Here is a 14,900-nt window from a genome sequence, read left to right as displayed (position 1 = left end):
ACTCATTTTTACATTTCACTTTTGGTAATGTAGTCCATATTTATTCATTCATTCTGTTAGACTTTCAAATAAATGATTCATAGCTACCGTATTCAGTTCTATTACTGTAAAATATATACCTAGAAGACTGCCTAGAGATGCATGCACAGTTTAACGAATAATGTTTTTAAGAAAAACAAGTTCACTAGAGGTATCTCATCGTTGATCATTCATTTGACAAACCTTGTTTGGAGTATCTACAGTGTTCCAGGCACCGAGCTGGAGCTGGGGCTACAAATGCATAAGGAAAAGTCACGTGCTTTGGGGGACTCAGAGCCTGAGGGGTGGAGAAGTTGGGCAGATATAGTAGTCATGCATATAGTTCATGGCAAAGGTATTCACCAGTTCCAAAATGGAGAGATGCTCCAAGTGCCACCATCTTTCATTAACACTTCACAGTAACATTAAGAGATAGGAGTTTTTATTAGCTTCATTTGATAGACAAGGAGCTTGAGACTTATAGCAATTTAAATGGCAGATCCTAGATCATACAGCTAGTGAGTGAAACCAGTGCTCAAATCCATGTCTGCCTACTTTAAATTCTATCACCTTTCCCCAACCACTGCACAAGAGCAGAAGAGTAGCCCAGAGTTACACTCTAAAGCAGATATTCTTCCATCATCTGAGGGAGGGAGAGTAGCTTGACAAGCCTGTGGAAAACTCCAGTGCGCCTCTCCTAGGAATGTCCTGGGGATGCAGGGGACTCATTAAGGGTGTGGTGTCTGGACCTAGAGGTCACTGGGCCCCAAGTCCCCCAAAGTCAGAGGAAACCCCAAGGTCCTTCTCAGGCTGCCTAGGTGGCTCAGTCAGTTAAATGTCTGCCTTCGATTCAGGTGATGGTGCCAGAGTCCTGGGATTGAGCCCCACATGGGGCTCCCTGCTCAGTAGGGAGTCTGCTTCTCCCCCTCCCTCTGCTGCTCCTCCTGCTTGTGCTATCTCTCGAATAAATACATAAAATCTTAAAAAAAAAAAAAAATGAAACCCCAAGGTGCTTTTAGTCGATCTCTGTGCCTGTCCCTGAACACGGTGGGCCCCTCCCCACCCCTATGACCTTGCCTCTGTGTTCCCTATGCAAGGAGTGACACTGGCCTCCATTCCTCCAGCTCCTGCTCCTCAGTTTCTCTAATCCCTGCCTTGGGAGGCACGTTTATTGAAAAGCCTTCTGCAATCTGACCACGCCCCTTCTTTCACTTTCTTGTGATCATCTACACCACTTGCTCCATACTACCACCAATGCATTGTCTATGAGTGTTCGCCAGCTTTCTAATGTAAGCTTTGACCTTCCTATACCCCCAGTGCTTTCTATCACAAGGTCAAGGACAATATTTCTTTTATTTATCTGGACCATTAACCGTAGAAGAGGGCTGTCAATAGAGCAGATACTCAGTACTTACTGACAGATGGTCTACTTCACCAGTTGACTCACTGTCTCGGTGAATAAACAAATGTTACATTTAAACAATGAAATTCTTTCTAGAGGAAAAGCAGTCAGGATAAAGAGGGCCCAAAGGGAAAATGATGGCCCTTTGGATCCTTTTCATCTCTTTCTCATGGCTATTGCTCATTTGGGGACAGGAAATTACTCTCTGCCAAAGTCCACACTCTGAGAACCTGGACCCTACCCCTTCTCTCTATAGTATCCCCCTGCTTTGGTCCAACACCATCATTTTAAGTGCATAAACTCTTTGACTATGGAGACTCTTCAGAACTGAAGCTCCATATAGATTAGGGAAAGATAATTACTTATATGGGTCTGACTTAGTTGGTTAACTAATAAAGTCCTTATGGCAGAGAGCCAAGCCTCCCCTATAACACTCCCTTTCCCTCTGATCCTTACCCAGGCCCTGGGGCTCCAGGTGGAGCAGCTTTTCCTGGCCATCTGGTGCCTGCCCAAGCTTCCCATTCATGAACATCTCCAGCTCTCCCAAGCTGCCATGTGCATTCATGGTTTTCAGTGCACAACCCAACACACAACCCTCCCAACATGGTCTTTTTCTCATGACCTCCTGGCCCCATAGGTCTGACCTCAGTGGTTTGCTGGTATTCATGAGATCATTTCTACTAGGCGAATTATTTTCTTTTAACAACACGGTATGCAGAAGAAGGGTTCCAGAGTGAGACAAAGCTGAGATAAAGTTATGGCATTGCCATTTTGCTAACTGTTGTCTTGGGGTCATTTTAACCTCTTTCAACCTTAATTACCCTACCTGTAGAATGGGCCCAATACTACCTAGTTGACAGGGTCACTGTGAGAATTAAATGAGACAACATACGTAATGCCTCTAGCACATGCAAAGTTCTCAATAAGCATTAGTTCCCCCCCCATCACCACCAATAGACTTGTGAGATTAGTTAATATCTGTGATTTCTTATGTGTGAAGCATGAAACAGTTCCTATCACATAGAAGACACACAACAAGTAATTTCCTCCTTCCTTTTTTTTGCCCCCAAAGAATGCATACCAGTATCCCCAAACTCCATTTTACCTTTTGCTTACTTCCAAGCCAGAGAAACAGAATTTTATTTAAATCTACATGCATTTCGGGGAATAGGCTACTAGGCTAGAATGTATTTTTTTAAATTCTCTTTTAGGAATGTAGCAAAATAAATTTGAGAGTACAGTGGGATTCATTCCTAATTCAGGAGTAGATAGAAATCTGCCTTCATTTGTCAGACAATTGGGCATGTGAACAATGCTCTAACCACTTCCCCCAAAGCACAGGCTGACATAGAAGCCAGCCAACAGAACCCTGTTGACCATGGCCTTTGGAAATGGTCAGGACATTTCAAACTCGGGGAATCCTGTGTTTTTCAGATTCTGCAGCATTTGGAGCCACTTATTAAGCTGAAGAGAAATGCTGCCTTTCTATTCAGTGGGCCTCTCCATCAACTGCCCTTTAGCCCATAAAGGGCTAGAGCCCACATGTCCTTCCACCCAGATTTCCAGGGTTGGTCCAAATATTGGGCATGGAATTGGACACCAAGGCTGCCACATCTATGGACTGAAATCGATGGAAAAGACTCCATAGATCCAGTTTCGCCTGGCAGCAGGAGCCACACCATGCTGTCTTATTTAATGGAAATGTTGCTGGCCTCCAGATTCCTGAGTTAACTCCAAAACACAGAAATGCCAACATGACCCAGGCTCTTCTCCAAGCTCCATGCCTGTGTCTGTCCATGGGTTTTTCTAAGCAACCCACATGGGCACTTTGTCCTGAATAAGAACGCTCACAGAAGAAAAACCCCAGAGAGGCCAGGTTAGGAAACACAAGGTCTTCGGCAGATGACCTTCAGGACCATGGTTTAAAGACTTAATGTGACTGCTGGAAATGAGCCACTGCCCTCAAGCAGCTGCCATTCTTCTAGGTGCTCCAAGTCTGTCCACTCAGTTGGCACACTAGGCCTTTCAGCACCCTCTCAGACTAACATCCAGCATGCAGCTGCAGCAGGAGGGTGAATCAGACATGGTTACCAAGACAAAAGAAAAACACAACCAGCTTCGAACACTGCCCCTTAATTCCACCCAGCCCACATGGTCTGCGCTGCTGGGCCTGCAAGGCTTGCCGGTGGGATGTGTGATCTCTGGCACCAGGAATCAGGAACCCATTTGATTTATTTAGATGTGGTGCCACTACTGGGTGGGTCTCCTAAGGTTTCCGTGGCTTTCCACTTCAGATTTTCCCTTTACTTCACTCCCTCGAGCCCCTGCCAAGCTTACCATGCTTCAGCCTAGTCCAAGCCAGCCCTAAGAATCTACAAATTAAAGGTTCTCCTTTGATGGCTTTCATGTGGCAGTTTAGGAAACTCCAAGGCCAGTCCTAATCTGAGGACTTCAGCCCAGGTGGTATCTTTTGGTTTGAACATAGGCCTTTAACCCCAAGGCCTAGGGCACCAACTCATTCCAGAAGTGTCACTGAAAAGCAGGAAGTAGGTTGGGCAAGCTTCCTTGGTCACCCCAAAAGATCTACTCTTGGTCTTCACATCTGCAGTCACTTTGGCCGTGGCTAAGTGGTTTTGTCTTCCCCTCGTCCTCAGATTCCATAGCCTGCTGCACCCGCCCAGCACCCCCTCAAATTGTAGCTGAGCTGGTCCTTAAAGTAAACAGACCCATGGCACATGACACTGCTTCCTATGGTGGCCTCCACCACTCTGGTGGCAAGGAAGCATGGACAGAGGGCTCCTTGGCATATGCTCCCAGACAGCCCCTCTCAGTGACTCCAGTACTTGGGGCATGACACTGCTCCCTGGGGAAAATCCCCTGCATGTCAGCCTCAAAGGTGGTAAAACTGGGCTGTTATTTTTCCCCAGAAACATAGGAATGAGAAAAGTTAATAACAGTTGTCATTTGATTGCATGGTAATCTGGGAGCCATGTGTGAAAGGAGACACGTGACTTAGGCTGCCTGACAATGCCTTCTGTGAGTGTGAGGGAGGAACGTGGGAATGCAGTGCCTACCTATGTGCCATGCAGGTCTTTCACGTAACTTCCAGAAACAACCTCCTTCCTAAATGACAGCATCTGCCCCACAGTGAGGGGAGGAAGATAAAGTGTCTCAAATGTCCCACTGAATCTTTCTAGAAAATGGGTCATTTCTCTTTATAAGATCTTTTAGCACCTCCCCATCATGCGTGTTTTCAGTCCAGCAGCAGTGGACACTTTGCTTTCCATGCCAGAAGCTGCTGACTTGTCCTTTGCCACAGAGTTTCTGGCTGTAGCCATCATTTCCATTTGATGGCTCTTGGGACATCTTTATTCCAGACACCATTCCTAAGAGTGCTGGACCACTGAGCTTTCCTTCATTTCCCTCCTGACCTTTTATGTTTCATGCTGCTTTGATAGATTTATCCCTTCCTCTCATTTAAATCCCTCCTTCCTCTCCCTCCTACTGATCCATTCGTTCTAACTTCTCTATACACCAAAGGATGGAATTCTCTTAAAATTATTTATAGGAGGATACTTTTTTTTTAAGATTTTATTTATTTATTTGACAGACAAGTAGGCAGAGAGGCAGGCAGAGAAAGAGAGGAGGAAGCGGGCTCCCCTCGGAGCAGAGAGGCCGATGCGGTGCTCGATCCCAGGACCCTGGGATCATGACCCAAGCTGAAGGCAGAGGCCCCAACGCACTAAGCCACCCAGGAGCCCTAGGAGGATATTTTTGTAAATTTCACCTAAGTCAACATTTGCTGAGAAATTTCAGAGCCTAGAGAATTTTGTATCACATACTGTACAAAACCACACTCTATTGCTGCCGGTTGCTTCTCATTTCTGTTTGCACTTCCATGTCCTACATATTGTAGGAATTCTTCATGTCACTATATCAAAGCCCCTCCCTCACCTGTGGTTTGAAAAACTTCTGCTACCAAGCCCCAAGTCGTGTAATCATGCCCCACATCCAGTTTCTTCTCTGTCTCAGCCTTGAATGCCTCCTAACAAGCTCTGAGCCTTCTCTTGCTTTTAGTCCCCACCAGTGTGATGCACACCCCCATTCCCGTCAGAACCCCACCCCATCGCTCACTTTTCTTCCTTCCCTGTGGGTGTTCTTTTCTCCCCTTCCTTCTTCAGTCAGAGGGAACTGAGGCACCACATGAATGGGCGTCATTCCCAAGGAAAACGGATTTTTGGCTCTGACCAGGAAATCCATTTTTCAGCATGAATAACACAACTCTCCATCATTTCACCTTTGTCAATTTTTAAGCAGTAGCTTAAGCAGCAGTAGGTTGTTTGGGGCAGCCAGGAAAATGAGCTCTGGCCCTTGTGCTCCAGACTAAAGGAAATCAGACAGCAGGCCCGAAGGCAGGAGCATAAACTCTCCACTTCCGATGTTTTTCCTCTCCATTTGGTTTCCATGGGATCCTGCATTGGGGGTGGGGAGGGCTTCTAAAAGTACCGATGCATATTTTCCAGCAAAACAAAGGGCCAAATTTCAGGATGGCAAAAAAGAGAGAGAGAGAGAGAGCGCATGATAGAAATGGGTGAGGGACAAGAACCGAAGAATTTTGTATGCCTAACGTTATCAGAAGCTACATGCCAAGGCCGATTTTGTGAGTGCCTTGTTGTCTCCCATTTCTACCGAAGTGCTGTTCATAAGAATTATCAAAATCCAGAAGAGGCTGCATCTTTAGGATTTGGAAGTGTTTTCCATCTAGCTCACAACCTAGAATTGCAATGTTGCGTTTGGGGGACTGAGATGGAGAAACTCCTCTCCTTCTTTAGGGTTTTTGGTTTGTTTGTCTTTTTTTTTTTTTTTTTTTTTGCTTTGTTTCGTTTGAAATTTTATCCTGGCCTGTAATATTTTATGTGCTCTTCTCTGGGTCTTAAACAGTCCTGTGCCTCAGCAAGCCAGCAGGCTCCTCTGAGTCATCCATGTTTTCTGGGATTCGACACTGTGACCTACGACTGAAATTCACTAAAAGGAAACAACCACGAGCTAGAAATGGTCATGGCAAGCAGGAACTCCTAAGGTCCTCCGCTTTGATGAGCAGCTGAGTCTAACAGACTAAACAAAGTTGGGGAGAAGGCACAATTTGTCTTTGCCATCGTACCTTCCCTTTCAGGCTCAGATTTTCCCCCATTTTGGTACCAGCCTGAGACACCATCTTATGTCTTGTCTTTGCAGGACCTGTTAGCTAATTGTCAACAGATTGTGGAGTTTGTCTTTGCTAGCTCCAAGACAGTGATGCCTTCAAGAGTATTTGCATTTTTATAAAAGCTTCTTGGAGCTGGAAACTCTAAGGGCAGGCTATGAAGCATAGTAATATGTAGTGGGAAAAGATGGTGTTGATTTTCTTGTGTGTGTGTGTGTGTGTGTGTGCATGTGTGTGTGTGTGAATTTCTAAAATCACACCATACAGGAGATGCACCCACCCAGGGGTGTGGTTGTGGAGGGAGGAAGAGCCGTGGGAGCACTGACCCCATCATGTCACAGTATGCTATGCTAGAAGGAAGAACATTAAGCATGTAAACACATTCATTTATTCACTCCAAAGAATTTGAGCTCCTCCTACGTGCCAGGTACCATCCAGGTGCTAGAAATACTGCAGCAAACAAAACTCACAAAAATCACTGCCCCATGGAGTGCACACATTCTAGAAATAATAATAGAAACAGTAAAACAAAATTTGTGCTTCTGTTTTTTCTGTGATACTGTAAAGAACATTCAAGATTTTGGACAAGATAGACAGTAATGAGGGTGTAATCCCATGGGCAGATTCGCCCCTAGCAGGGCACTTTGAGGCCCACCACTTGCCTCCTCTCTCAGTCAGACTCCCTGGAGAAGTGGATCTGAGAGCAGAACTGACTTCCTCTAAAAAGCCAGGCTGTTTTGACCCCTTTATAACATTTCTTTAACTGAGCTTCAGTTCCTTCCTCTGTAAAATGGTATCTGACCAGGGATCATGGAGAAGTTTAACTGATACAATAGGTAAGGAAACACTTAATACGGTGACTAGTGTAAAGTACGTAAGAAATTCATTTTATTCTCCCCAAAGACCATTCCTGTGCTGTGGCAGAACCGTGCATTTGAATCAAGTTGCCCTTTTGCTCCATCCTCCTCTTCCCCCTTCATTGGGGATCTTCTTCCACTCCTGCTCTACCTGGCAAATGCTGCTTGTCCCTCAGAATCCTTCCCAGTCTCCCCGACAGGGCTGACCCTCCTCCTCTTTATTTCCCGGGGCTGGACACATGCCTGCCTTACAGCAAATAGCAACTTTCATGGTAACTCTTCACGTTTCTTTCTCCTTCACTAGACTTTCAATTCTTGAAGGGCAAGGATCAAAGCTTTAATCTTCTTGTTCAAGTTTATAGCTTGGTCACATGCCAACCGCAGTGCCTAAGAGAAATAAATATTGGTGGAGAGAATAAATAAATAGATGATTATCTCATTAGCTTTTAGTCACTCTAGTGCTCCAACTGCTCTTACTCCTTCTATGTCCCCTTCTAATGGGGACATTATGTACTTGGGGGCCAGAGCTTGCCATATAAGAAAGCTGTTTTCTAAATCCTGAGAGGGGAAGACAATTGTTCAGTAGGCTTCCAGGCCCTACTTTGCCTCTCTGCCTTCAGAAGCTGGGCATCACAGCCACCACACCTTGGCCTCCCTGAGCAGACATGGGGGACACTAGCTGCCAGGATTAGAGCCCTCACATTAACGTCCACTGACCTGAGCTCACCACCATCAAAGAACTCCAATTCCAGAATACTCCATCGCCACTGGGGGAAAGCTGATCCCATGTTCCTGACAATAAGCCCACAGCACTGCAGGACCCCAAGGACCTCTTAAATCAAAAGTATGAAGTGCTTCCAGTGTAACTTTCTTTCTCGTAATGTGTACTTCACTGACTTTAAAGTCTAGGAAAATTGGTGGCACCCACATACTGTGATACGGCGCTAGCCCCACATTTTTTAGCAAGACTTTCAAGATCCTCTGGAAAGTGAGAGCAAATTACTTTCCTGAGCTTCTCTCTTCTGTGCACCCCATGTCCTTTCTGTTCCTACTACCCAGGCCCCCTCTGCACCTCAAGGAAGATGTAACAGGGTTTTCAGTTGGTTCTAAGTTCTTCCGGGACCGGCTGCTATAAGAGTGCCATGGGCGCTGAGAAATCTCAGCATGGCCATTCCTCCCAGCTGTCGATTTTGGACTGTCAGCTCTGAAAGAAAGCAGAGCCTGGGAGAGAAAAGGCCATGAACCCATCTTCTTCACTGCAGCTTTTTGAACAACCCTCTCCCCGCCCCTCACCCCTGCTGCTGCCTTCTCATCACCTTCTCTGTGGGAGGCAATTTGGGGGATCCCCCAGGCAGGCTCCCATGTGGTCTCTGTGGCGCTCTCCTCAACCCCCACTCCATTCCAGAGAGATTTGCTCCCTCTACCCCCTGTTGCTGTTTCATTGGCAGTGAAAAGCACACATTGTCAGAACTAGGCACAGATCAGGGGCAGAGGAGAGGTATGGCGTGTGTCCCCTGGCTCCCCGTGGGCTTTGCTGGATGAAAAGTGCCCCTTGGTTAACGCGTCTTGTACAGCAGAGCTCATCTTTCTGAGTCCCGCCCAAATCCTTTCCCAGGCCAACCTGGTTCTGGAGTGTGCAGGGCAGATGTGGAGACAAAGCCAAGACATGCCCATTTGCTTCTGATTGGAAAAGGGTGGGGCGTCTTGTGTGCCTCACCATTCAGACATTCTTCATGGTGCTATTTTTATCAACGGTAATCATTAAATTGGTGTCAGATGGGCTGGTCCGGTTCCTCACCCCAGGCCTGGTGATGAGACTCCACGGGTTTTTTCCAGGCAGGAGGAGTTGTGGTATGTGGCCCATATGAATGGGTCTCCAGAACCTGGGGCCTCACAGCAAACCCCTCTCACCCTGGATCGTGTTCATGTGGCAATTAGAGCAAGGCTCATTTTCACTCCTGGTTCATTCCCGACCTGATTCATTTAACACACATCTGTTGAGCACCTTCTAAATGCTAGACATTGAACAAGACACTAGGGATTCACAAAGATGTAATCTCTACCTCCTAGAAACATGCCTGTCACCAGAAAGGATTGTCATGTGAAGTGACAGTGTCTCCTGGGCAGTGCGTGTTACAGATGCATTAATAGGTACATAATGAAGGGAGGATTCATCCTGCCTGGGCCTCGGGGAAAGCTTCTCGGGGTTGGTGACACTCAGCCAGGGCTTCAAAGATAAGTAGAATTAACTGGATGAAAACATGGGGAAAAGGAAGCAAAACTTTTAAAAGAGGCACAAAAAAACAAGTCCATAGATTCACCCAAAATCCTGCTGTGTATTCAGCTGTCACTTAGGGATCCCAGGCATGCACCTGCATTGATCCTTGCTCTGGGAGGCTGGGAGAAAGAGGTCTATGGTGCAGAAACGCCACCTGTTCACTCCACCATCCCTGGCTGTCCTGACTCTGGATTTCAGAATTTGGCCCCTGAGCAGGGCCCAGTAGCGAGGATAGCAACCCAAGATGTTGGAGTTAGACATGACCTAGGAGCTGCCATCACAACCTGCTCATGGATCTTTCGATGGAGAACCTAACCTCAGAGTAAGCACCAAGCCCCCTCTCTAGACACAGGAGACAAGGATGAGTTGCTATATGGAGACTAAGAGTAGAATTTTCTGGATTCTGTATCTTTCAGTCTGGACGGTACCACTTTTAACTAAATGCCTGGAAATCCAGCATGAAATTGAACAGAAAACCAAGACGGGGCATAGCAGGAAAATGGGGAGAGCCGTGGTACTGAATGATGGCAGAAAGTGCATTTGCAGATGTTCTCGGCAATCCAGGGCCTGGCACTCTGGTTCTCATTTCCTCCGACCAAACATTCCAAACTCCACGCCCCCCCCAAGTCACATGCCTGCACAGGCACAGCCCTGCAGGGTGCAGGTTGTCGCTGGAAGGGCCTCCTTGCTGGGTCGGTGGCCAGCTGGAAGAGCCCAGGGCCACCTGTCTGGTCAGGAGCCTCTCTGCTGTGAGCCTCTTGGAGCCAGGACTGGCTTTGTGGTCCACCTAAAGTGACAGTGAAATTAATGGGATCCTGATGCCATGACTGAAGCCATTTCCCCATGTCTCCAAACAGGGATGAGAGAAGAAATGTCCTTAGGACGACAAGAGGCTTTTGAAATCTTCAAGAGGGACCATGCTGACAGCGTTACCATCGAAGACAACAAACAGATTTTGAAGCAGAGGTAAGGCTGGCTCACAGGGCCGCTGGTCCCCTGAAGCTTAGCCGGGCCAGTCTCGAGGAAACTTGCTATTCTGTTGTCCCTAACCTGCTTAACCTAACTTCTAAAAGAAAGGCCTGACGTGTATTTAGCTTCACAGTGAATTGTGTCCAGTCCGGCAGGACTTTCCTATATGGGAACCTCCTCATCCCTGTACTGCTGGGGTATGCAACATCAGGGCGGGTCTGTCACTGACAGCACCAACTTTGTCTCCAGTTCTCCCCCGTTACAATAATTTCTATCTGCCTATGACTTTGTCCATGTCATACTGTTCCAAAGGCAAAGGAAAAAAATCTGTAGACCAAATTATCATCTCAGAACTCTGGACCCTCCAGTTGCTGCAGCCCTGTGCTTCCTACTCAAAAGGAGTAAACGTGTGCACAGCCTGTGACCCAGAGGCCTCTGGTGCATTCTCCAGCCGGTAGCAGAGCAGGCAGCAGCGTCTGCTGACATACTGTCAAGCTGGCCTCTGGACCCTTTAGAAAAAACTTCAGGGTACATCATTCGTTTCAGCTCATCCGCAGTTTAGATGCATAGCTGCAGACTGTGGCAGACAGAAAGACGGCCAGGTGCCTGGGTCTGGAGTTCAGAAGAGAATGTTCTAGCCTGTGAACTCTTAAACTGAGTCACGTGTGATTCTGGATCTTAGCACACAAACATTTGGAAATTTTCAAAACCAATGCATTGAATTAAAATGAGATCCAGGTTTGGGAGTCATATGATTATCAATGCTTCAAGGAAGCCTAAGGAGTGGCCAAGCTCAGGAAAACAGGTGGAGATGCAGGGGTTTAGAGGGTAGAAACAGGGGAAAAGCTCTAAAGGGCAGGGAGGGAGAGGAGGCTGTGAGGGAGGCTGAAGAGAGAAGCGAGGGAGATCCAGGGAGTTCTGAGGAGCAGAGGGAGGCTGAGAAACAGAGAGAGAAGCAAAGGAGACCCAGGAGAACATGTTGAACTGAAAACCACGAGGGGAGGCGGCTCCACAAAGCATGCTGTGAGTGGTGTCCAACACTAGAAAGAAAGAAGCAGGAGAGGCTGGACCCAGCGCACCGAGCAAACAGGTGACCACGGACCATGGGTCAGAGGGCTGGGACTGAAGGAGCACGTGAAAAGGAACTGAGCAAATGGAGCACGTGTGAACATGTGTTCACAAAGTCTGCGATAGACAGCAAACATTCAAAGGAGGGAAAAGGGAGGCCTAAGGAGAAGAGAGGTTTGTTTCAGAACAGGAGAGAAGTGGTGAACATTGCAGGCCACAGAAGCAAGCCTGTGGAGAAAGAGGCAGACAGATGGACAGACCAGGAGAAGGACTGATGCAGCAAGGCCTCAGGAAGAAGGTCTTGGGAGGGAGGGCCTCAAAGATCCCAGTGAGGTGAGCCTGGAGAGAACAATGAGGCAAGACAGGACTGCCATTGATGCCCTTGGAAGTGAAGGGAGGAAGTTAAAGATGGTCTCTATTTCCTCTGTGGAAGTTGAAGTGGAATGAGAGTCGTGAGGGTAGTGGCAGACGTGGTGGCAGAGGTTTCATACAGATGTCACAGGGAACAGGAAAGAAGGAAGAGCTGAAAAAAGAAAAGGAAAGGCAAGCAGCACTGACGGCCCAGCTTGATGGTTAACCACTGGCTTTCTCACTTTGGTGCCTTGTGAATGGGGGTCTCAGATCACTTTAGGAATCCAGCAATGGTGGGAGGGGTGTAGCCAGGAGCAGTCTGTCCAGAGTGCTGTGTGGCCCCCTTTAGTCCATGCAAGTACATGCGGCCCCCGCGACCCAGTGCTTCCGCTTCCGGGTCAGTCTCCACGGAAGCTCTCCCGTGGGCTACGAAAGGGACATACGCGAGGATGTTCTCAGCAGCTCAGTTTGTGGCTAATGAGAGCCCGAAGGCTGGGTGTCCATCCCTGGGGAAGCAACGAGGTAAAATCTTGGGGAAGCTGCCCGTGAAGTCAGGAGCAATGGATGAATGTACACACACCAGCACAAACAGCACTAAGAATGCACAATTCATGGAGATTATAAATAGATGCACCCAAAACAAACAGAAGAGCCAAAGGTAAAGATAGACTGTCACATGCTTTAACCATAAGAATGGTTACCTGTGTGAGGGAGCAGAATGAGAACAGGACAGGGTGGTGGGAATGAATAAATGAATAAAACAAGGGCTGGGGGAGAAAATAAATACCTCTAGTGAAAGCTGAGGACACTCCCTCTGGAAAAATGGCCGTATGCTCACCCACACAAATTTTAGCAAATGAACCCTGGGGTTTCACAAACTTTCTAACACATATCCACAGTAAGCCATGGTTTTCTGGGGTAGTCAGTTGGATGTGTTGGAGCAGAACACCTGTCTGTCTGAAGATGAGCATGTCACACTAGCTGCCTCATCCAATATGGGGCTCTCAGCCTTGTCCTTCCCCGGGGCTTCAGAGCTTACATCAGTGCCTGACAAATCTGGCTTTATAGGAAAATGACCCATGGAGCTTGTAAAAGCTCCCAACACTGGGCCTCATCCCTCAGATACTCTGATTTAATTAGGTAGGAGCTAAGCATCCATTTGTCTAAAGATTTCAACATGAAAGCAGGTTTGAAAACCACCAGATGAACAGTGTCCAGAGTCCCGGAGCTCTAGAAACTCTGAGAAGGATCCCCAAACTCTACAGACAAAACCAGTTCCCAAGGGATTCTTTTTTTTTTTTTTAAGATTTTTATGTATTTATTTGACAGATAGAGATCACAAGTAGGCAAAGAGAGAGAGAGGAGGAAGCAGGCTCCCTGCTGAGCAGAGAGTCCCACTCGGGGCTCAATCCCAGGACCCTGAGATCATGACCTGAGCTGAAGGCAGAGGCTTTAACCCACTGAGCCACCCAAGCGCCCCTCCCAAGAGATTCTTTTGCACACTTGAGTTTAAGAAACACAAGCTTAGAAAGAATTCTATTTTTTAAGAGTTTATTTATTTGAGAGAGAGAGAGAACATGAGCAGGGGATGGGGGCAGAGGGAGAGGAGAAAAGCAGACTCCCCACTGAGCAGGGAGCCTGACATGGGGCTCTCTGGGACCCCAGAATCATGACCTGAGCCAAAGACAGATGCTTAACTGACTGAGCCACCCAGGCACCCCAGGAATTATTCTGGAATTGTTTCCTGGTTCCGGTTTATACTCGAGTTTAGGTCTGTTTCCAGCAGGAGGATGGGTTGGGATGGCAGGGCTGAAGATGTGGTCTTTCAGAGCCTCTTAATACAAAGCTCACTTAACTCTAGTAAGGTTCTGACAACCCTGTGACAAATGTGCTTTTGGGCTGAAACACATCCAATCAGATAGGATGGACTGGTAACACTGGTGGTCCCATCTTGCTTGTGGCCGTAGAGCAAGGGAATTAATGAAACTCACACAAAGCTTTGAAAGTGTTTTTCCCAGCAGTTAATCAGTCTTTTTAAATCAAATGAAAAGTCAGGAAGACTAAGCCCACATTAAAAAAAAAAAATGTCTACATCTGTTTAATGTTATTGTAATAACAATCATTAAAGGAATATTTGGTACTGGAGGGGTATAACCCAGGGTCTACTCCCTTCTCAGGACTGGAGCTTTTGTTTGCATTCGTGGAGAGTATTCAGTTACTAAGTATTACAAGCTCATAGCTGCTTGAGGCAGAAGACTAAAAGAAAATGTTTTTCTGTGAAAAGAAATAGCTAAAACCCCGCTCTTACTGCAGACATCAAAAATAGGGTCCCACAGGTGCCAATGGGGGCAACTTCCACACCGCCCTTACCTCAGGAAGCAGTCTTCCATAACCCTGATCCCCTCCAAGCATCTGTTGCTGGTCTCCCTGGTGATGGGAAGCACAATGCACCCCATCTGCGGGAGGGCTGGCCGGTCCTAGGAATGCAGACATGCTCAGCAAGATTTTAGTCAGGATGGTACTAAATGCCTGTTTCCTCACTCTGTCCCCAGGAGACTTCCTCAGAGAAAGTCTCACCCTCTGGTAGCCCCCAGCAACAAGACCCCAGCCTCCTGGCCTGCCATTCATTCCCAACTTTTCACATCACATCACTCTACCATCCAGGTTTCCAATGTTGGGACATTGTGTTGGCAAAGGGACTCATTGCCCCCACACAGGAACCTGGGAGCAGCTCAGCCTCTCTAGCCCATGGCA

At 47.3% G+C, this 14,900-nt stretch overlaps 1 protein-coding gene across 1 annotated transcript in view; it reads left to right on the top strand.

The window, feature by feature from the left end:
• Positions 1–14,900, top strand: part of KIF6 (kinesin family member 6) — a 421,803-nt gene that overhangs the window by 315,068 nt on the left and 91,835 nt on the right. Inside the window, exon 14 of the mRNA XM_080807059.1 lies at positions 10,616–10,724. Coding sequence (XP_080663185.1) covers positions 10,616–10,724 — 109 coding nt within the window. The remainder of the gene's footprint in view (positions 1–10,615; positions 10,725–14,900) is intronic.

Source organism: Martes martes (genome assembly GCF_963455335.1).
Source record: "Martes martes genome assembly, chromosome: 6".
NCBI classification, from domain to species: domain Eukaryota; kingdom Metazoa; phylum Chordata; class Mammalia; order Carnivora; family Mustelidae; genus Martes; species Martes martes.
Note: the sequence above shows the minus strand (reverse complement) of the source record. Positions and strands in the feature narration are given on the sequence as shown.